General features: G+C 41.2%; 1 protein-coding gene across 2 annotated transcripts in view; it reads left to right on the top strand.

Annotated features, from left to right (window-relative positions):
* The window catches only part of CADM2 (cell adhesion molecule 2), a 1,787,353-nt gene that overhangs the window by 1,582,178 nt on the left and 180,340 nt on the right, over window positions 1–24,835 (top strand). For both annotated transcript variants that reach the window (XM_078658341.1, XM_078658340.1), the window contains exon 7: window positions 11,711–11,889. In XM_078658341.1, coding sequence (XP_078514467.1) covers window positions 11,711–11,889 — 179 coding nt within the window. The remainder of the gene's footprint in view (window positions 1–11,710; window positions 11,890–24,835) is intronic.

Here is a 24,835-nt window from a genome sequence, read left to right as displayed (position 1 = left end):
TAAAGGCATTGCAACTCTCTGATAACACACTGGTTGAGATTCGACCCACTAAAATATAAAGGCATTGTGTGTTATTAACAGAGTCCCTAGGTTAGTAATACAGTTGAGCAATTGTTGAGAGCAGCAGAAAATGACCCCATTCAAAGAAGGTTCGCTCAGATGTAAGAGAAAATGGACTGGAAGGAAGGGTAGGTACACTCAATGTCAAGGTGGATTTAAGAAGAATGAACTTGTTTGTTATCACATTTACAGCATCCAAATATATCAATACCCCCCTTTGCATGCTAAATAACATACTGCAACCATCTTCTATTTGTGATATCATTTGATTTGTGTACCAAAGTGCTCAAAAGTGTCTACAGGACCGCAGGTTTCACATCTTATAAAATGCAATATTTAAATGTATAACACTAGCTAGTAAATGTGCCACATAAGAAAAGACAACAGAGGACCTTAAAACTATGGCTAGGTTAAACCCTATACATGGGGGGGGGGAAGAATTTTAAGAAAAGCTTGTCAGATTGAGATCCACAATTCAAAAGTAATTTGCCACACCAAATGTTGCAATCTAACAGACCACTAATAGGAAAAATATCATTGCCAGATCAGCGCTAAATTGCATATGCTTATGCAAGTGTATATTCTTTAGAACCATGGTAATATTGGCTTATCCCTAATTGGCATATTTAATGTACTTATAAGTCCCTAGTAAAGTGGTACCATATTTACACAGGGCCTGTAAATTAAATGCTACTAGTCGGCATGCAGGACTTATTGTGCCACTTACTTATGTAGCACTTTCAAACATGTGTCAGGCCTGCCATTGTAGCCTGTGAGTGCTGATTTAAACTGTCATTTCGACCTGTCAAACTAAACCTCTTGCTTGGCCCAAACCTGCCTTTTCAATACATATACTTCACCCCTGAGTTAGACTCTGAACAGCCCAGAGGGCCAGGTGCAGTGTATTAAAAAGTTTGATATTCAAGTTTTAAAGTGAAAATGTTTTTTCGCCAATGCACGGCCTGCCTCTCCTGTAGGATAACTTTGGAGCAACCTATTATATTTATTAAGCTGTATCTTCCAATTGGGAACAGGTAAAAAGTTTATGTTTGGTATCTATGGAATTGTAATTAAATCCCACTTAGAAAGTTAGCATTTCCTGCCTTAGCCATTTAGTGACGGTAGCCTGTCTCTGGGTCACATCAGTGGATGTAGCTGACAGTTGCACTGTGTATTCCTTTTAAATAGCCACACACAATAGAGAACTTAGATGTGCATGGATGGGCTATCACTGGTAGGTTTGGAGGGCAGCCTTCACACAAAAGGATTTATACCCCCTGTAGGTAGTCTGAAGCCGGGGCGGGGAAGGCAGGAAATGTGTCCACTTCAAAGGAAAACCTCTAGGAGCTTCTTCCAATTCAAATGAAGGTCCAGGTATATTATTGGACCTCAGACAACAACTTTTCATTACACTACTGAAACCTGTGGATACCCTGCCAGGACTGCTGCACTGCTAAAAGGATTGACACTCTGCTGGACTACTGCTCTGAAAGACTGCTGCCCTGCTGACCTGCTACCCTTTTGCCTCAATGAGAAGGACTGGACCCGCACCTGTTGAACCTAGAACTCTTAGTGACTCCAAAGCCTACATGGCAGGTCTAATGACTAGAGCCTCTGGGTTAGAAGGACTACAACAACCCAGCACCTGGGTTCACCCATCCATGAGTCCTACACTGCCAAGTGGTGCCACCTTAGTCCTGGACCCTTAGAAGCTAGCCCGAAGGTACTCTGCCAACCCATCTGTACACGCAGTAGAACCAACGCATCCCCTCTGTTGTGCAATGCAATCCTGAGCAGAAACGATGCATCGCCTGTGCTGCAAGGTGTCACTCAGCTCAAGGACTCCACATCCACTTTGCAGCCCGCATCAGAATCACAGCTATGCAAAGCATCCCCAACGCCGGTCCCCGCTTCTCAAATATCTTGTCAAAGGCAGCCTTGACGACATATGTTCTTGCATGGCTGCCTTGAAAATATTCAGAACCGACGCATCATCTTGACTGCGCTATGCATCCTCAATGCCAAACTTCGCATCCCAAGCCCTCATTGCTAGGATCCTCGATGATGACACAGGACCTCACATCATGGCTCCACAACTCCTCACAACCTACACATTGCCTCAGCTGCACGACGCACCCTTGATGTGGGACCTCACAACACTCCACAGCCAAGATTTAGGGTACTCTTGATCAGCATGTCTAACTATATCCCTGTAGGCGGCCTGTGCTCCAACGCACTCGGCCTGAATTTGTGTGATTTTGTCCTGTTCTAGAACGACCAGACGTCCACAGTTGGTGCCTTTTGCTTTTTGGTGCTATAGCCATTAAAATTGCATATCTCTCATTTTGGTCTTGATTTATTTATTTAAGAATAATCTGGTGTGGGTTCTTTTTGTGGTGTATTTTACTGTGTTACTGTTTGAAGTGTTGCACAAATACTTTACACATTGCCTCCAAGCTAAGTCTAACTGCTCTCTGCCAATCTACCAGGGATTTGAGCACAGGTTAATTTAGAGTTTTCCTGTATCCTTACCATGACAATGACTGTGGTTTTTGCTTGCTTAGGTTTTACCCCCTCATCCAGCAACCCAATTTCTTACAGCTCCCCTGCCACAAAAGAAGAAACTATACATTGTGAGGTAGAACTATTGGAAGATGAAATGTAACTAGGATCCTACATATGATCATAGATGGAATAAATGCTTACAGAAGCTGAAACATCAATGCTAATGCATGAACTCGTGTATCCTATTGCACTAGCAATATTCAGAGGTGCAAGATTATACACTGGGTTATATTAACATATTGCTTTATGAATGCACCAAATTCGGATTATCTCCTCAAAGTTAGTGCAACAAGTAGTGCCAGGCAGCAGAGGTCTAGTTAGACAAAATCTTAAGTTGTTTTCAGATCCAGTCTCCACAGCACAGGTGTGTATAAAATGTGAGTTAATTATTTGTAGAACTACATCATGACAGTCAAGATTATCTTAACTGATAGTTCTACGAGAATTATCAACACATGATCACAGCCTCACTCGGAGCAACTTTCAGGAGAACAGGCATTTTCTTAGATCATGACTTCAGCATGGAATGGACTCCACTCTATATCAGCACTTCATCCTCTCTTCTTAAATTTCACAAGAAGCTGGAGTCCTGGCTTTTCAATAAACCATCCAGGCATTGGCAGCGCCAGGCACTCCTCCTCAGCAGTAGGATACCCCCACAGGAGATTGTGCTTTTTTCAAATACACATAACATAACATGCTCCCTTGTACAATCAATAGCAATCATGAAAGACCTTCCTTGGGATCCTTTCAGATGCATGTTTATTTTATTGTTGTATAAACAATGTCCACTGAGCTCTGTTATTTGCTTCTATTTTGTATCTCCTTTTCACTGGTCTACATTACATCTTTCTCTGTCTTTGTTATGTTTGCATCTTATGCACTTTGTTAATCGCTGCCTATTTCTTTTGATGTTTGCTTAGTCTCACCAACTGAACCTTTTTTCCTTGAGTTATTGAAGGTACTCAAATCCAGTTCTGAAGATCGTGTGATGCTTTTGTCTTAGAAGAGCAGAAAGAATCCCACTTAGTTTCTATTTCTTTGAAATAGTTAGTAACAACTTGTACTTTTGTTTAGTGTCCACAATCACATTAATATGCACTTCGGAGAGATTGACATCAGATGTGGGAGCCACATGCACATTATTATGCTGGCATTGCCCATAATTCATGAATACGAGTGAGGCTTCTTTTGATTTTTTGAGATATTTTTCACAATCAATAACTGATGCACCACTGGGGACAATATTGAAAAAACAGGTCCACCAATTGCATGTATTGGAATATATCAGCTTTCATCATATGGTTCCATGTTAAAATATCGATTGCAAAAATATATTGAAAAAAATATTGAAGTAAAAATATCACTTTCAAAAATAACGAATTTCTATACTTAAACCTGTAGGCACAATATTACCGACTCAAAAATATTGATGTAAAAAATATCGACTTTAAAAAATAACATAAATTAAAAAAAATTAGTTAAACAATATAAATATTATTAACAAAAGAAATTACATTTATTATAGATTAAACTAATTTAAACAAATAAACTTAATTTATTCAATATAAACACAACAAATATTTACATATACATATATTTACTTATATACATTTTATTAACTATTATCATTATTTCATTTATAAACTTTTTAATTATATAAAAATAAAATAAACACATATATAAATATTTTAAATAAAATATTCTATATTTAATTAACACATTAAACCATTAAAAAAATAATACACATTTAATAACAAAATAAAAACATTAGTAGTCAAAACATTGGATAGCGAAGGGGTAAAAATTACTATTCCCACTCCAGTGAGTGCAACAGTATGGTAAGTGCGGGATACCGTAGGGGTACAAATTACTATTCCCACTCCAATGAGTGGAACAGTAGGGAAAGCGTTCGATAGCGGAGGGGTAAAATTTACTATTCCCACTTCAGTGAGTGCAACAGTAGGGAAAGCGCTGGATAGCGTAGGGGTAAAAGTTACTATTTCCACTCCAGTGAGTGCTACATTAGGAAAACGCTGGATAGGGGTCCCTGCCTGCCACGCACTGAATGGTGTCCTTGTTCTCTCCAGAGACTCCTCCTGCTTTTAACAAGTACTAGCTGTGCAGTCCCTAAGCCCGCCTCCTGCCCCTCTCCGAGGTCTTTTCTTCTCAGCGCTGCTGCCTCCCTGCTCTGCCTCCAGTCGCCTCCTTAGCTGCTCCTGTTTTCGGCCTGCGTGCAACAGGTGCCTTGGAGAACCCAAGGGCCGCCGGGAAGGGATTCCCTCAGCGGCAGAGGGCTGGAGGGCTGGGACTGGTGACTGGTGATGGTGACTGAGTGTGCGCTCAGCGACTGACTGCCCACAGCAGTACCTGTTCGCCTCCCTCCTCATGCACCCTCATGCACATTAGCCTCCTCCTCGAATCTCAACAGGAGCCTGGTGTAGTCAAACGTGCCTGCTGTACTTAATGCTGATGGGGCTGACAGACGCCACCCTACCCACCATCAAGAACCTACCTATGCCATGAGGGGAACAGCTGCCTTAACTGCCATTACATTCCTGGATACTCCTTTGCCGTGAGGGGAACGGCTGGCCCTAACGCCCACACACCGCTCTGCCACGGGGAAGCTGGTGACTACATCTCCCAGCAGGCATTGAGCGGCGCAACCAGAGGGCGTCATCAGAAGGCGCCAGAGGCCTTCAAAAACAGCGCAGCCCTCCCGCAGCGTGGGATGCGCGCGGGCGTGACCGGGCCAAGGGAGGGCCCGTCCGCGCCCGTCAGCGACCGACGAGGCCTACCCTCTTTTAGTGAGGCTTCGTTATGGGTAAGCGAAAATAACTTTTCTCTGCAGACTCCACTATCTATAAGGCAAAGATACCACGCAATTGTGCCTCTGTTATCATTTACCTGACTACTGCTGTAGGGGCTATATCCAATGAGATTCAGGATGTGGAGGCGCAGCTGGGTCTGGGGGGGTTCTGACCGAGCGGTTGTCATTCCCCCAGAGGATGCTCTATGTTCAGATTTCATCCTCAGTCAAAGAACAAATTTGGCTGCTAACATCATCATCAGAGACATGGACAGCGCTTCTACATCTTGCCCCAAAGTTCAATTGGAGGAGAAAGGGAGTATGGTCCCTTCAAGCAGCAAAGCCGTAGCCCCTGCTAAAAAAGTGAGGAAAAAAAGCTTGAAATCTGGCAATACCACAAACACTATAAAGAAGATACCAACACGCAAGGGTTGCACCGCTCAAGGGACAACAGCGGAATTTACACCCCTTCATTTGACTAATGTGGATATGGACCCGGTTATCTCACACATTAATCTGCTTATTGGTTCCCTAAAGGAGGACTTATTTAAGTATGTTCAATCTGGTGTAGACCGTGTGTTGGATAGGCTAATTCAAATTTAGTCTAAACTTGATGGTCACAGTGTGGGAGGGTGTCAGGTTCCTAGTGTAAATAGCCTAGGTGACGTTGAGGGGAGCAGGCGCTCTCAGTTGCTTTGTGCTAGGGTTCCTGATGTTGATGATGGGGCATTGACCTTGGTTTCCCCGGGGCCTTCAAGTAAACATAATGTAAGTAATGGCCCAACGGGTGGTATTGCTAAAAGGCCCCCAAGTACCCTTCAGCAGAAGTCTTATATACCACCTACGTCAGAGCCAAATCCAAAACAGCCAAGATCTGAACAGGTAGGGCTGGACTTGCCACCCAAAGCCACCCCCCTAGTAGCGGTCTTAGTAGGGGTACCCCCTCTTAAAAGTTATTGCGTTGAGACAATGGAGGAGCTCATTCGCAAAGTTACATTCTGGTGTAGCAGGGCTTCTGAGGGGGGCTTAAGAGCATCGACACATATTATAATGGCCAGGCGGGTTGGTTGGGTGGGAAGTTGCCCTAAAACGGAAGATGGAGATCTAATAGTGATCAACTTTGACCGGAAGGACGTGGCAGGTTGGCTTTTCCATGGGAGTTCTAATCGGGCATCGGGATTATAGCTTTACCTTTGGGCTTTTTCTATCCCCCTGTCGCAGGAGCTCGAGGCAGAGATAGCCAGGGGCCACAAAGATATACGGTAGGAAACAGGCAATTTAGTTCAGCCTTTGAAACAATGCACAACCCCTTTTAGTTCCCCAGGGTTAGCACTGTTGATCAAACCCGAGACCACCATAGAGGGATCACCCCTGCAGATGACATGTTCTATGAGAGTAGGTTCATGACATCTAATAGATTTGCCCCATTAAGTGAGCTGGATCATAATGTCTAGACTCCGGTCCGGAAGGGAAGAATGAAGTTGGAGTAAATAACACGACATGTCCGAATAATATTACCCAGGGGGCCAAGTACACTTTGGGACAACGCTCAAAGATATTAAGTTGGAATATAGCGGGCTGAAAAATAAGTCATACAATGTCAGGTGGAAAGATTTTTTAAGTGATTTTGACATCATCGGGCTACAGGAAACCTGGGATACTAATAATCTTTTCTGGATGGATGGTTACACCACCTACTTCGAACCAGCGAAAGCTTCAGTTACTGGCAGGGCAAAGGGTGGGCTATTGACCCATATCTCTCTGAAAGTTGCAGGCATCCACTGGTTCACTAAATTGTCTGGCGGTACAGATCACCTTTACTAATGCTCTAACTCTGCATATTGTCAATTTTTATAATTTATTTGATAAGGCATCTGCAAATGAACATTTGGTCAGTCTGCATCATTTTCTTGAATTGTATAGTGAGCAACAAACAAACAACTTCTTATTCGGTTATTGTTTTAGGTGATTTTAATGTACATCCTTGCCATCTACATTGTTATGTCTGGGATAGCTTAGGTCCTGTTGACCAATCAGAGACACATTTTGAACATTCAACGCAGGGAGGTTTTCTGGAGAGCCTCGTGACGGATAATGGTCTAATTTATCCCAATAAATTCGATGATGGCATAGTTGTCCCAACTTTTAAAGGCAGGGGTATGCATTCGACCATCGATTATATCTTTATTAGGGCAGCCCTGACTTCAAGGGTGATAGGTTACACCACTATTTGGTCCCAGTATAGCGACCCTAACCCTTTTAGTTTAACATTACAGAAGGACTTAAGAAGATCCAAAAACCAAATAGATCTGCTGGTATTTCAAGTATACGATCCACAGACCAGGCCCGCAGAATTAAATGGTACTCGGTAGTGCCGGGGGATTTTCTGGCAAATTTGTCGGTTGAAGTTGGAAAGGAGATGCACCTCTGTTCAGACGAATGCACCAGGGATAATGAGGTCCTTATGGCTTACACCACAATTTGCACCCAGGTGGCCTATGATCTTAAGCGGCCCTGTAAGGAACAGTCAATTAAAGGGTAGAGATGGTTTGACCGAAGCTGTTCAGCAGCCCATTGAAAGCTGTTAGCAGCCTTAAAGTCTAAACCACAGGATAAATGTGCCATAGTAGTCTTAAGGAAAAGTTATAAACTGGCTCTAACTAAACATAAAAAAGAGAATAAAAATGAGGCATGGAATGATCAATTGTCTATTGATGTTATTAAAAACAGTGCCAAATTTTGGGAAATTGTCAACAAACCCTTTTTCCAAGATTCCATGGTTACTCCCCTTGACTGCAACATACAGGAGCAGGTTTGGTATAATCATTTGAAATCTGTGTATTGCGATCAGGACACTGAAGGACCCTCTGGCACTATATTTGAGGTTGAGGCTTATGCACTGACGTTAACAGAGTCAGACGTAGCAGAAGCTATAAGTCAAATGACCAGCAATAAAGCCCCCGGACCAGATGGTGTCCCAGACGATCTTTTTAAATCTGATATAAATATTTGGTCTAAAATATTGGCCAATGTTTTTAATAATGCTTGTAAAATAGGCCTACCTAGATCTTGGTCTCAGTCAGTTATTGTTCCGATTTTTAAAAAAGGTAACAGAGGGGACCCTAGTTGTTATCGACCTATTTCACTTATTGATTCTGCCGTAAAGGTGCTTGGAAGAGTGGTACTCAGCAAACTCACAGGTTGGCTATCTGAAATTAAAACCCTATCAGAGCTGCAGTACGGATTTAGAAAAGTAAGAGGCACCATCGATCAATGCCTCAATCTGCACCTATTAATTGGGAAGTAGACCATGGCCAAGTAGGGAACACTCTATCTGGCGTTCATGGACCTTTCCTCGGCCTTTGACCGAGTGAATAGGTCCAAACTATGGGTTATGCTTCTCAGACTAGGTGTACATAGAAACATCGTCCATTTCCTTGCCGACTTGCACAGGGATCTAACGGCCACAGTGAGATATGACCAAAGGGGTAACTGCACCCAGGGAATACATATTGCCAATGGTGTTAGGCAGGGGTGCATTTTGGCCCTTCTACTTTTTACCCTCTACATTAATAATTTGGACCAAGTTTTAGGGGAAGCAAGTAAAGATATTTTGTGTGTGGGGGAACGATTGATCCCGGCACTCCTCTACGCGGACGATGCTGCCCTTTAGCATGAACGGCGGTTGGGTCACAACTTCTTTTAAACTCTTTTGCTGCTTTTATGAAATCCCTGGATTTAAGTGTTAATTTCTCTAAATCTCACATTATGATAATGGGCCTTAAGCCTAAAAGGGTTAAAACTTTCCACTGTGAGGGCAATTTGACCATCAGGGTCTCTGCCTTCCCTTAATTAGGCATTACATTTGATGATCAAGGCACTTGGACCCCGCAAATACATGCTAAAAGAAATGTCTTGGCCAGATCCATATCTGCAGTTCTAGGTTTTGCACGCAGGTTAGGGGCCAGACCAATGCAAGCTCTGTTAAAAATATATGGAGCCAAATGTATTTCTCTCGCAATGTATGGCGCAGATATTTGGGGTTTTAGAAGCGCAAGGGAAATTCAAGTAGCTGAGAATACATTTTTTAGAAACCTTTTATTGGTCCCACAATCCACACCAGCTTATATAATTCATCAGGAGACTTGGACCGGTTTTCTGGAAGATTTAATTGCTATAGCACCTCTCCTGAAATGGATTTCAATTTCGTTAAACCCTGAACTAGAGTTGAACCGTGAAGTCATGAGAGATTGCCTGGCTCTAGATCAAGTGAATCGTATCCCCTGGTTGAGTTACGTCCATAGGTTGGCAGTGAAATTGGGACGGCCAGAGTTATTTAACTCATCAGACAAGCTAGTAAAAGGTGATATGAAATGGGGGAAGGAATCTTATCTGTTCATGGTTTCCATGGAAAGAGAAGAAAGGGAGCTGGCAAAACCAACCGTTCGTGCTCACCAATTGTTAAAAACATCCTGTGCAATTGAACCTTATCTGAATGTAGTATTCAATCCCCACCACCACTTTCTCCTTGTAAGATTCAGGTCGAATCAGCTGCATTTTTTTCTTGCTGATCCTCCGCCGGGATGGAGGAGGGTGGAGGATTAGGGGGCATGTTCATGTGATGATTTTTCTACCCAGGACACATTGTACTTTATCTTTTTTTGTGAGCACATTTTGCACATTCGGAAGCGTTTTATCCTCCCAATTCTAAAAGATAAAGGTTTCTTACAAGTTAAACCAGCACTTTTGTATTTACAGCTGCTATCTAATGTTTGGGAGACTTTTAGCATAGCTAATTTTCTTACTGCAGCAGTTAGAATAAGGAGGAAAAAATGTAAATGATTTTTATGATCTAGTTCACATCAATTATTTTTAAAAAAGGACCTGAGGTTTTTTAAAATGTAATCAATTGCTTCTGAGGCTTATTTAATGTTTGATATTTTTGCTGCTAATTACTGTTTTAACAAACTAAATTTGTGTATAGAATGCTTTTATGTTTTTTAAATTAACCGAATAAAGTACTTTCTGACTGACTGCGCTAGATAGTGTAGGGTTAAAAATTACTATTCCCACTCCAGTGAGTGCAACAGTAGGGAAAGCGCTGGATAGCGGAGGGGCAAAATTACTATTCTCACTCCAGTGAGTGCAACAGTAGGGAAAGTGCTGGATAGCGGAGGGGTAAAAATTACTATTCCCACTCCAATGAGTGGAACAGTAGGGAAAGCTCTGGATAGCGGAGGGGTAAAAATTACTATTCCCACTCCAGTGAGTGCAACAGTAGTAAAAGCGCTGCATCCCAAAACAATAAAAAATAAAACCATCAACATTTTTATTAAGTTTAATTTCCAATATTAACATAATTAATATATACATTTTAAAATATTATTATTAACAAAGATAATAAAAAAAGAATTATATAACACTATAAAATCCACAACACACATCTACAATTAACTACACAATTACATTTAATAATTAGTAATTAATTCATGAAAATGTATTCATTATTATTTATTTATTAATTAATCGATGAGAAATTAATTACTTACCACCTTTCACGTCATTTACACATATTAACACCAAAACACACACCTAAAATGTATTACACAATTACAATTAATAATTACTAATTAATTTATGGAAATTAACTTCAAAGTATTTATGAATTAATCAAAAAAATGTTTTATTAATTACCACCCTTCACACAATTTTCACACATAAACACCACAAGACACACCTGAAATTAATTAAACCTAATTATTTATTAATTGATTAATTGAAATAATTAACAACTAGTTATTAAACTATTATTAATGAATCAATTAACACATTAATTATTCAATACATTTTATAAAATTAAATTACTTCCTACCCTATTCCCCTATGAACACACAACCCGCTACGGAACTAAAAACGCACAATTAAACTTAAAATAAATTAATAACTACTAAAACTCTAAAATATATTATAAAATAACAAACAATTTACATTAAAAGCACTAAAATACATAAAATGATTAATAAAACAATATTTTTGTAAACTATATTTTTGTAAACAATATTTATTACAAAGATATTTGTGTAATCGATATTACTTACCTGTCAGTCGATATTTTTGTCAACTATATTTTTGTTCTCAATATTTCTTCTCCAGATATTTCTGCTCTGCACCCATCAGATATAGTCATACAATATGTTTGCTGTTATTCTCATAGTTAAACATGATGTTAATACTTTTTTTTGTATCTTATATTCTGTTTTTGTCTGAAATCAATAGGCCAGAACCAGTATTGTGGACCAAAGATGGTGGGGATCTTCCAGATTCAGACAGGATGACAGTCAGTGGTAGAGAGTTAACAATCAGTTTTCTAAACAAAACGGACAATGGAACATACCGCTGTGAAGCAGAAAATATGCTAGGCCGAAGCAATGCAGAATATGTCCTTATTGTGCACGGTGAGTACAAAAAGACAATACATTTCAAATATTTGAAAGTTGTAAAATTGTTTGACTCCTAGTTATAGTAAAAGAAGGAGAAAATGAGGCAAACAAAATAAAAGTAGAGCCCTCAAATATTTGTCCCAAGGTTTTGCAAATGTGTATGTGACCAAGGTTGTGTATCTAAATCATGAGAGAACCATGACAGGTATTGATTATGCCATAAAGTTGTGCAGTGTCTGTATCTGGTTTTGCAGTGACTGTATCTGTAAATGTGCAGCTTGCACATAATTGGGACCATATTTGTAAATAAACTGAAAGTGCTCGTGCATATTACTGAACATGTTATATCTTCTTACAGAAATTAAATCTGTAGATTGATCTTAGGTGGAAAACCAATATTGTTTAGATCTGCCAAAGAAATGGCCATGAGGCCCTTTCAAATCTCTTTCCGGCATACAACGGGATTATCCCAGCCAAGAATAACTATATGAAAAATGTCACATTAATATGGAATGTTGTTTCCCTTTGGGAGTACAAAATAGTGTTGCACTGGCTCTGCCCATTGTGCAATTCAAGGATATATCTGCTTCACAAAAATTGTAGTCTACATTTTTAGGCAGTTTTTAATAAAGATATGCTGTATGATACACAATTCAATAGATCATTTTATTTTCTTAGAAAAACTGCTATAGGTTAATTTCCAAGACAATCGGATTTTTAAGTTATTGTTATTAAAAGAGTTGAAGAGCAGAGATAGAACAATAATAAAGGTTTTTGTATTTCTGTGGGCATAGAATTCCAGTGAGAAGCATGTGGCAAGGAGTGACCTTTAAATGCTTTATCTAATTACTACTCTTTTGTAGGGTTTTCCTTAATTTTACACTGTAAAGATGTAACATTATGAACATTCCATTTTTTTGTATATATTTATGGTTATTTAATTGTGCTAGCATCTGTTCCTCCTGATATAAGCACTTCTAATATTCTTAAAGTGTAGAATGTATATTTGCTTTTGCCTGAACTATATTGTCCTGGGTATCCCTTATAACTACTATCTGATTTTTGTCTGCTTGTTATTTTAATCTTAAGGCTCAGATAATACTTATATTTTCATTTTTCTCGAATGTTTTCAGTTGATTTCGCTGGATTCTACAGGCTGCCTTGTCCCATAATTAGATTTTAAAACATTTTAATGGTAGTGAGATTATTAAATTATGTCTGTTGCATGATCTGGTGAGGATGGTTATACGAGTTGAGCTTCTGAAAACAGCTCACATACAGTCAGGGGAGTAACACAGGCCCCTCAACCCCCATAGTGCGGTGGGGTTCCCTGAGCTGCGGGGGCCCCCTCAGCACAGTACTCAGGCCTGGGAGCTCCATAGTAAAGACCCCTTCATGTACCTTGAAGGGGGGCCCCCTCAACTTTCATTATGCCAGTGCATACAGTCCCATACTGCATTCAGGGAGTCAGTGTGCATATTATTGACAATATTCTCTTCGAGCTCTTTGGACATATATGTTTGATAAGTTGAGTCATTAAGATCAAATGTCCATCAGGGACTTGGGTTTAGATTGAACCACCTCCTTGCATTGAGAGGCGTGAGTGGGTTACGATCAGCTACTATACATGGATGTATTTCAATATATGTATAGGGGATTAAGCTTTGTAAAAGCAGACACACATCTTTTCTAGAGCGTGATCTGTGATGGGCTGAATAAAATGTGAATCCTGGCTGTGAAGAGATCCTTTAGGCCTGAGGAGCCAGTCATATGTAAGAAGGTGGCCCTAAGAGTGCTAAATTCAAAAGGCAGACTTCAGCCGAGTTGAATCTTTACTGTGATCAGTGGTAAAGCTAACACCCCACATTAAAACTAACAGCGTTTAATAGTTAGCTAATACCAGCAGTAAGTGTTTAAATGTTATTGGATCATCTGTTACCGGCATTATTGAAATTAAGCTCTAAAATCAGGACAAAAAGTCAAAGACCCTGGGGTTTACTTTTAGAGCTTTCCAATTGCCAAGTAGTTTTTTTCAGCTAGTAAGGCAAATTCTCGTGTTTACGTTTTTTGATTTGTGAATGCTAGGAGTTTGTAGCCCAATCGACTCAATGTCACAGTTGTTTTGACCAGATAGATGTGCCTCTCGAAGGCAAAGAATCTCAGGTGTCGATTATGTAAGTTCTTGCCTTACTGTTTTAAGTTTGGCAAAGAACCAATGCCATTGACATTCCATGACTATTGTCTAGTCTGTCGAGCCTGTGCTGTTCTCTAATCTTATTATGATTGCGTTTATACTAATGCATCCTCATTTCTGTGTACCTTTGCTATTTTTTTGTTATAACTGTCACCACACTTTTGTTGCAACACTTTCCGCCACTACTGTTGTATAATCTAACCACATTTTGGGGTGCTGGGCGGTTTGGGAACATACTTTATTTTATTGGCATAATTAACCAAAATGTTGGCAAAGTGACACGGTTATGTGAAACGCAAATCTGTTCTTATGTGTTATATTTTACCACGAAATGCATCTTTGGATCAATTTTCCATGCAAGGGCGCACTTCATGCATATAAATGTGCAAAAAACTAAAATCTCCATACACCAACAGCAGTTCACATTCTGATGTTCTTGTGGGTTCCTGTAATGATATATTAATTGTAATCTTTTACTGTGAATGGCGATTAATTTTGCAAAGTGGCATTATGGTATCATTTCAGGAATTTCGCGTAACAAGAATAACACGAAATTCTTTGAAATTACACCTATCGCCCCAGGTCTCATTTCCATTAGCAGGTGAAAGGGCCTGTGAAAGTGCTTCTGGAGGTATTGTTCTAGAATCCAATGTAGTCTCTTCAGCCTCCGGTTCCCGGTTCTCTGCTGCTAATCTGCTCTGTAAGTGTTCTAGGTCTTTTACACACTCATCTATGCTTCAATGATAGTCTTCCACATTTTAGAGCATGTCAGAAATTTGCTTAGGATTTACATTCAGAAATACATACCGTGGGTAGAAAATAACAGTTGGGAAAATAATATATGATTACGAATGAGTGGTTCTACCTTGCGAAGGATGTGGGTGCTCTTTTCAAAAGGCACCGGTGCAGCAAATACTTCAAATGTTCACTGTGCATCTAAATCAGTGATTAATAATAGGAAGTATGCCCTCATTCTTACTATTTCGTGCAGCTTGAAGATTTCATCTCCTTGTTGAACTCTTGAAAATGAAATACTCAATGGGGAGTTACTGTCAGCAGTTTTCTTCTAGTCAGGTAGCATAGTGAAGTTGCACTCACAACTTTTGTAGGTATGGTTAGTGAACTATTCTAAGGGCTTGGACATCAAAAATATTCTCAGCCTTTTCTTCTAGCATGGAGAAAGTACTATGATGCTTGATATGCCATGGCTTGATGCATGGCTACATACATCACCGAGCATATATATCCTTACACAGCGTTTTTTTAAAGTGATTACTGAACAGGCTTGGGGAGTCACAAACACATGACCCTGTTTTTGTTTTCATTTGCTGGGGGATTGGTTGAGATTTGCAGATTGTGGTGGTACTACTTCAAGATCCTGATGGCACCAGTTAGATTGTGGTCTACGCTTTTATATTGATAGACAGGAGTAGTCCTCTATCACTTTTAAGTGAGATTCTTGCCCTGCTCCTGCATTCAGGTCATAGTCATTGAATAACACTGGAGATGAAAACTTAAATTTTTTCCCACAGTAAGCATGCCCAAGCAGGTCATTGCCATACTAGTGACAGCCCAGCGATCAACAACTACTGCTTGCTGCTGGAGTTCTGGGAAATTCTGCACCTCTTTGAAAAGGCCTCAACCTTTCAATTGCAAAACATGTCCTTCATAAAGGGCCATTTCCCCCATTTATGTCTCTCTATTGGTGTTCAGTCATACCCAGTTGTGGACCTGAAATCCTGGCTTTTGATGTCTTTCTTCTCATACATACTGGACAATATGGGCCATTGCTTCTTTATTGTCTTTTCCAAGCCAATTCCTTACCTTTGAGGGCGATCATCCTTTATCACTCGATTTGCAATGTGTTTTTTTTCAGACTAGTCTTTCGACTACTGTGATGGGCTGGGTGTACTATATGATATGGCTGTGTGGCCTTATCGTAGAGCACACTTGCAAATACCATCCTGGGTCTCGTTTACTTAACCTTAGCTCAACCATGGGTGTGGCTACAAGCAATAAGTCTTGGCAAAGGAACTTAGGGGCTTATTTATGAGCCCCTTTTCATCGCTCTTGTACCACACACTGTGGTGCAAGAGCGACATAAATGTAAAATGAGATTTAGGGAGTCACACAAGGCGTTGCATTAGCCTGCGCCAGCTAGGCTTTTCCATGGGTGTTGCACTAGTCTTCCCACACAACATCCATTGATTTTGATGCATTCCCAGATGTACCAGAGTAGGTAAACCGGGGAATGTGCCAGAAAGATATGCCTCCCCAGGAGAGACGTATCGAGGAGTAATATCTTTATTTCTCCTAATTTTTGCTCATTTTGCAGCACACAGAGAAAAAGGAAACAGTTTCCCAATATTTTTCTGTGTAAGAAGGTGCCCCTTACTGCAAAGAAACAATGCTGCCTATAACAAAGGCACCCTTGCACCATGGTGCAAAGGTGCCTACGTTGGCTCTAGACGGCCATAACGGTGTGAGTGTAAGAAAAAAGCACATTCCTGTCCTTTCTTTGTCACGCAGGGCAGCACAGCAATGTGATTTGTTGTGCTGCTCTACGTCACAAATGTCATAAATATACCCTGCAGTGTAAAGCATTTAACAGCACCAAACAATAGAACAAGAAAGTCATACACAAAAAAAGAGACACAATAACAAATTATAAAAATAAGCCATATTTTTATGAATCTTTAGAAACCTTGATCATCAAAATCCACCACAGGGTCCTGGAGATAGGATTTCAGATGATTTTACCACTTTTAAATGCAAACAAGCATTGGTCAACAAAAAGTTTGTAAACTTTTGAAAAGATTGAAAGATTTAGTGCGGGTACTCCGACCTGAAGTGGATGACCAAATCCAGCAGGGAAAAGGTCTAGAGCACCAGAAAGGATACGTTGGACAGTTACCTGGCCACCAGAGCATTTTTGAAGCAGGTTCCAAACTTTACAGGACGAGTTCCATAAATATAAATGGAATGGTCCTCAAAGGATGCAAGAGTTATGTTACAATTTAGAGTGGTGTCTCTGTGGTAGTCCCTCCATCCATGGGTGAAGAGGAACGACTTTGACCATGGAGATTGGGGTCCCTCAAAGTCCTCTACATTGCAGTAGCTGGTTAGCTGATGCTGCACAACTGGTCACCTTGCACTGCAGTTGAGGCGAAATTCGTATGTGGGGGCTGGTTTCCTTTGAATACAACGACTCCAGACTTTGATAGAACTCCTGGGTGCAGCAGACACTGGTGCACTCTTTGGCTATCCCAGATTTGTCCTTTTCTGTGCCCAGTGACTGGTAGTGGCAAAACATTTGCATTGCCTACCAACTTGTCAGTTTGGGCTCTTTCAGCTCTTGTGATACTGGGGCTCGTTTCAGGGGACCAGCTTACTGATCCTACTGCTGTGGCTGAAGGCAGCAATCAAACTTTTCTCCGAGTTTGGAGCTGTAGGCAGAGTCCAAATCTCACTAGGCCAAAAGTGCAGCAGATGCCGTTCTCTCGACGGAGCCACCTCCGTTGTGTGGGTTAAGTCTAAGGGCATCAGGGCAATACTTCTTTAGTCCTCTCTTCTATTCCTGTGTGATATGAGGGACAGGGTGCCAGGGGTGCCAAATGTATCCCAGGAAAGAGCTCCAAGGGACCACACGGTCACTAACCAATGGGCCACTGAGTCGCCTCCTTCCTGGTGATTTGTTTCCTACAATGTTTGGCATCTAGCTATCCTAGAGCACACCAGTCTTGCCCCTTTCATAATGACAAAACCCTTCTAGCATAACCCCGGAGGTGTGGCTACCAGTGGGCTGACTTTAAATATGGCCTGAACATCAGGACATATTTACTGCTGGAATTAATTTGATACCTTACTCAACCTTGATAGGAAGTCCTATTCAGAGGCTAGCCATGCTGGGTTGCCAGCCGTTAACCTCTTGTTAGCTAATAGGTCTGCTAACCTTTCTACAGCAAAATTATAATTTGTAAGTGTTTTCTATTAAGACATTTCAAAAATCATATGTCCTTTTTCATAATGTATAGCTGCCTTCCATTGGACTCCATGACCCTTCCTTAAGGGAGACCTACATAGATCCTTAAGGGAAGTTGTACTTTTTCATTAGTTGTAACAGCAAAGTTTAACTAGCAGTGTAAACACTGCCCTTTCAGTCTGAAGTGGCAGGCTAGGGTCCATTTTGTCCTTGTCACATGCAGGGTGGCAGAAACAGTGCTCCAGCCCTGGGTGAACACTCTACCTTACATGCCATGGGTACCATATACTAGTGAATTATACGTGATTCAGTACTTCCAAATTAGGTGTATCCAATTTAACATATCTTTTGTGGACGGTTAGAACACTGACACTGAGGTCTGATTAGCAGGCCTCAGTGCACTCGCAGAGTTGTAAAACCAGCATTCTCTGTCCTAAAATGTGGGGGTAAACATGCAAAAGAGGCATTTCCTTATGCATACCATAGTGATTCTGCTTATTTATCCTTTGTATGTTACTTTGTCAATATTATAAAGAGTCATTAAACTTGGGGAGCCCCTTGAATCGATATCTACTCCTGTCACTCTCACCATACCCTTATCCATGTTTTATTAAAATCACTTCCTCAAGCCACAGATTGCTGGATACTTTGACTCTTTCTTTTTTGGGATACTCTTGAAAACGATATAATATCAATTGATTAAACACACCTCAGAGTGAGTTTAAGGTCATAGCGGCTGTATAGCCATCAAGTGGTCCGGTGCATTTATGATCTCTGTAGCCAACTTTACAGAAATGACAGGACGCATATGTGACCTATTACAGCTGTTTACTGTTTTCACCACAGCTTAAAAAATGGTGTCTGTGTTTTGACTGACTAACCCCTTCTTTTAAATAAATTGTAAACCACACTTATTACTGTCACCACACTGTAGGTACAACACCTACAGACACTACTGTCTAAACAAACTGCAGTTTTGGAGGCTAGGTGTTTTGGAAACATATGTAATTCAAGTTTAAACAGATATCGTAATAAGTCAGAGTATGTAAATTGTTTTTGCCAACAGAATAGCACTTCTGAAAGTGTCGCACATGATATAGGGATACATTCAGCTATGTCTCTCAGTTAATATTAAAAAATACTACATTGATAAAGCACTTAAAATGCCTTGTTAACTGAAAATTCAAATGTTTCAAATTAAATTTTAAGGAAGAAGGATCGTAACTGTCTCTGGATTGAACCAGTGTCTCAAATGCAGCCAGGATGTTTTTAGGTCAAACCTGGTGTGCTCCGTATCGCCCCTTTTCTGATTCAGCTACTTCCAGTGGCGTCTCTTCTGCTAAGGCGGAGGAGTGTCACCCCACTGCGACGCAGCAGTGAAATAAAGGAAACATAAAATGATAATACCTCAATGTTATTTATCATTTTATGTTTTCCTGCAGCGGCAGTTTCACGGGCGGGCGGGGCGGGGAGGGGCTGGGTTGGGCTGCAGGAGCAGGGGGAGGAGTGGTTTACCCACTCCAAGTGTACATGAATGTTTTACCAGAATTGGGCCAGCCAAATATTCATGCACACTTTGCACGTTCTTCAACCAGGCTGCATTTCAGCCTGGGTGGAGAACATGCTCAGGCTCCCACTGCCTGTCTGAGCACCGAATCACGGTGCTCAGACCAATCACAACGCTGCATTGCAGCATTGTGATTGGCTTAGGGAGCCTATGTGCTTTCTGCTTCGTGTTCTGGCCAGGTGAGTCAACGAGGGACGACGGAGGAGAGATGGGACAATAAGGTAAGATAAAAAAAATGTACACTCTCTCACTCCCCACCCTGCCCCCGATCTGTGACTGCCGCCACTGGCTACTTCAGAGAAAACGGGCAAGTGTCCTAATAGATACCACTTATGGAGCACCTTGATGCAAGTTTTTATGGCAATGCCACTTCCGGCAGAAGAATAGACGTGAGTAAGGTGGGGATCTGTGCACCCCGTCCTGAAGCAGAAGCCTAGCTTCGAAACATGTCGACGCACGAATGAGGTAATGTACATTAAATACAACGATACCTCTACCACCCCTTTTAACAATACCAGCATGGAGGCCGAATAAAAGTTTTTTTTTAGACCTTACGTGCCAGGTATTTTTTAATACTCACTTTTTCATCCACTCCTGACCCCACTACTCACCTAACACCATACACCCTCACGCACCACACACAGAGTTACCAACAAGGGCTCCCGCGTCGTCGCTGGTTAATAGCACGCCGCATTCCGTAGAGGGATGCGAAGACCCCTATGATGAAGCATGACACCAAGGGTCCTTTTGGTGTGTGAGGGGTATTTAACCACTTGGATGCTAATGACAAGGGTAACTCGTCATGGAGTGCCCATTCATTTCAATGGAAATTACAGTAAAGTGCTGCAGGAGGCTTAGCATCCAAGTTTAAAGAACAGAATGTGCTCCCCACCATTGTAGGGAGCACATTCCTAATACCCCTTGTGGATTCTTTTTGTTTATGTATATTGCAGTTGGGGATACCAAATCCACTTCCTCTCCACACCCTTTTTGTTATTGTTTGTGCCTTTATTCATAGACTTGAAAAGTCCTATAATAGTATGATTTGTGTACATTAAAAATATCATTTTGTTAATGTACTTGGGCATGCTTCCGGTTTACAAAAAAAATCAAATGAAAGTTCAACTACATTATTTCAAACTCTGAACATTTTACAGAGTAGGATTTTATTCCGTACTCGTGAGTACACAGTGTTCATAAGGTATAGCCCCAGCATAAAGAAATACGGACATGTAATGTGTTATTGGTATTTATTTCTTCTTGTTTCAAATATGGCAGCTTGCTGTGTTTGTTTTGGGAAAAGGGTGGTTTAAGTGCACTTAAAAAAAGAGAACTGGGATCCCCAAGTGACTGAAAATCAAATGTCAACAATATGCTTACACATAATTATGTGAACAAAGAGATCTCTAATTGACCAACAAATGGCTGCAATTAAGTGCAATTGATCACATTTGCAGGTAGCTAAGGCAACTGAAAGGCAATATCAGTTTAATGTTGTGAGTGTAAATGAACAACTACCGTAGCTTTGAGTCGAATGCTGCCAATTTGCTGGTATCAATCAATAGGCATTCAGTATTTTTTTTCATTTAATTGCTCGCTCTGACATACCATAATCGTGGATTAATGTTCTCTTGCAGCGAGATGATTGGCAAAATGATTTAACAGGGCACGTGATAAATGCAATACCCATTTGCTTTAATATTTGATCAGATTTGGAGCTCATTGAGTGAAAAATTAATTGAAGACAGACTTTTTTAATGCTTTGGCTGGCTTGAAAATAATAAACACATTGACTGCAAATAAGAATAAAAAAGACATCGCTGTAGATTTAATCTCAAGTTTTACATTTGCTAAATTCAACCTTTTGGACTGGCCTTTGCAAACATATTGAGATGAGTCACTTAGCGACTGTGCAAAGCGACAGTCATTCAAACTGATTTTTTTGTATTACCCTGTGGAGTCTTAATAAAGGTAGGCCACTGGGTTGGATAACAGTATTACTATATATGGCAAAAAGAGACAGCTTGTTGTTTATCTTGTGCTTTCTAACAATATGTTGTCTTGCTTTTGACATCATTTGTGCACATTTGTTTAGGTAGCTTTATTAACCCCTTGACCGCGGCGAAAATTCCGGCGCGGTGCGGGTGATTTACGGCGTGGGCGTGGTTCGGACGGCCCCCGGCCGTCCTCAGCACACGCCCACCGTGACGTCGGCCGGCCGCCGGCCGGCCCACGCATGGAAGGGTTTAAACAGTGATTGGTAATTGTCTGCACGCAAGTGCCATTGTACATGCTCCCTGTCCATTTCTTCAGGAGTGGTCCCTCCACCATGGAAATGTGCCATGCTAAAAGCATTACTAAAAAAATACAATCTGGACCCAGGGACCCTAGGGAATTATCGGCCTATTTTCCACCTCCCAGTAATCTGCAACATTCTGGAGATGCATGTTAATTCAGTATTATCCGGGTATCTAGAATCAAATACCTTGCATTACTCTTCACAGACGGGCTTCCGGCCCCTACATGTGACAGAGACAGCACTCCTAGCGGTGGATGAAGAGTCCAGGAGGATTTTGGATCAGGGTAGCATAGCGGGCAATATTCTCCTGGATCTCAGTACCGCATTTGACAACGTCAACCATAACATCTTGACCCTCAGACTGAGGAAACTGGGAGTGGCAGGGGGTGTTATCACATGGCTCCAATCCTTCTTAGAACACAGATTTTTCAGGTCTTCGACGTAGAAGCTGTGTCTAAGCACATAGCCCTCAGCTGCGGTGTGCCTCAGGGATCCTCCCTGAGACCCACCTTATTTAATATATAGATGAGACCGCTGGCTTAGATAGTTTAACCAATTGGAATAGAAATCATTACGTACCTCGATGATACACAACTTGTCATGACCTTAAATCATCACAATTAATTTGCAAGCTTAGGCCCTTGCTTAGAGAAGGTTGCCAAATGGATGGTGCTCTCCTGCTTAAAATTGAAGGGAGACAAGAGTCCCCATCTTCTAAAATAGAGCTACAGGGCCCAAATTGTTTTGGTCCTACGCCACCACCAAAGGATCAAATTAAAAGTCTTGGCAAGTGGCTGGATCGCTCCCTGACTTTTGGTCACCAAACTGCGAAACTGTCTGCAACATGCTATGCCATCATGAGGATGCTTCGGAAAGTTCTTCCTCTCCTCCCATTCCTGGCAAGAAGGATAATGGTCCAAGCGCTGATCCTCTCATGCGTGGACGACGGAAATGCGCACTATCTAGGAGCCCCTAAAACCACTACAATAGACTTTCAGATCATCCAGAACTGCGCAGCTAGTTTGCGACTAAAGGCCCCCTATCGGCAATCGGTCAAACCTGCGTTGAGAGCCCTACAATGGCAGCCAATATTGGAGAGAATCAAATTCAAGGCACTCTGTATTACCCATAAGTCCTTTTGGGGAAAGGCACCGGCAATCAACCAATCTGTGATCATCCCTTACCACCCTAAAAGAAGCCTCCGCTCAGCGAACAAGTTGCTCGCCACAGTGCCCAAAATGAAGAGAACAAGAAGTGGTGGCAGCTCTTTTTCCTATAATGCGGCCAGGCTGTGGAATGCCCTTTCCCCCAAATATGTCAGGAATCCAACCATTTGTCTTTCCGGAAATTACTTAAAACATGGCTTTTCAAAGTCACTGCTCAGTAAAGGTGTGGCCTTGGTCCCCATCTGCGAACAGCGCTGGGATGCCTTAGAGTAGCTATGCGCTCTATAAACGATTTTTCGTTAATTTTCATTCATTCATTCATGTCCAGCATTACTTGCATGACAGAAACAGGTAAGAAAAATGTGTGTCATTAAGGTGGGCAACCATTATTGTGACTTGGTAGCAACTTGAGGAGAGGCCACCTGTTTACAGGTTTAAGTGAAGAAAGGCAGGGGCAATTGTTCTCAGTTGTATCCGCCATAGTTTAATGGATATGATTTCATGGGATTCAGATGTCCAAATTGGATGACCCCTAACCCATTGCAATAGAAAGTTTGGCTTGGATGAAGGGAAGAGGTGGAAAATTAATCTGCCAATTTAGTGATATTCCATAATGGGTTGGAAAAATCCATGTTGATCACTGTTTGGTGTTTTTAATTCTGTTTAATGATGTTCATCCAGAATAGTAACACAAACAGAAGACAGCCAACACATAGTGCACCCCTTGTGTCATGCAGGCCTGGGGCTTTCTCAAGGCGTTGCGGGTGATCGGGAAGAATAGTTGAGAGGTCACTTTTTTCGACTTCGGCTACCTCCCTTGTTGCAGATATACTATGACTGGACCAACCTCAAGATTCAGTTACTTTCTTTGGGTCATGTTTGACTATAATCCTATAGCACAGCTAGCCAGTGATAAAAAATAACTCACACATTGAGAAAGGAACTTAGAGTAGGGACCGAGTAAAGATAGATTCTGTCAGGACAGCAAATCAAGATAATTGAATTTGTACTGAAGGCCAGCCTGTCTGTGTCAGTCTGCAAATCTCTTATAGTCCGTTGTGACTCTCCAGAGATTTTTTTTACAACCTTTTGTTGAGTGATTCTTTTATTATTCATAATACTTTGTACAGTAGGTTCTGATAATGGGGAAAAGTCTCTTGGACTGATATGATGATGATGCCTACATGAGCAAAAAAGGAGGAAAATCCTAAGGCACAGTAGAGGAAATTGTTATAATAAAACTCAGCTAGGACATGCCATTGTGATGAATGTTCTTTGTGGTCCAAGGCCGGCCCAAATCAAGCTTGCATAGATGAGTCTGAAAAAAGTGACCTAGCGGCTGCAACACTGGAAACAATTTCCAGAGAGCACGAACTCAAAATTCCTGACAGATTGCCAGGGACCTAAATTTATTAGGTATATAACTCACACATACATTCAATTGATAGATTTCAGGCTACAGCAAACACACAAATATGGACAAGAGAAATGCTTACTAATAGTTTAAACCACTGGCAAACTCTCCAGGTGCCAGTAATGACTGTGTGCTCAAATATGCTCACAATACTTGTTTCTTTTATGTATATGTGATTTCAGATCACATGCTTCAAATTATGCACTGCAGTTTACTGTGCTAACTTTTGGTGTGGTGCTTTTCTGGGTAGAACTCTAGTTGTAACTATATCCTATACAATCTTTATAACTGTCCCCCCTTCATTCCTGGCTCTTCCCTGACTTTACCTGTCCCTACGAC

This window comes from Lissotriton helveticus, chromosome 8 (genome assembly GCF_964261635.1).
Source record: "Lissotriton helveticus chromosome 8, aLisHel1.1, whole genome shotgun sequence".
In the NCBI taxonomy this organism is placed as follows: Eukaryota; Metazoa; Chordata; class Amphibia; order Caudata; family Salamandridae; genus Lissotriton; species Lissotriton helveticus.
The sequence above is the reverse complement of the archived record's forward strand: the minus strand, read 5'-3'. Positions and strand labels throughout refer to the sequence as shown.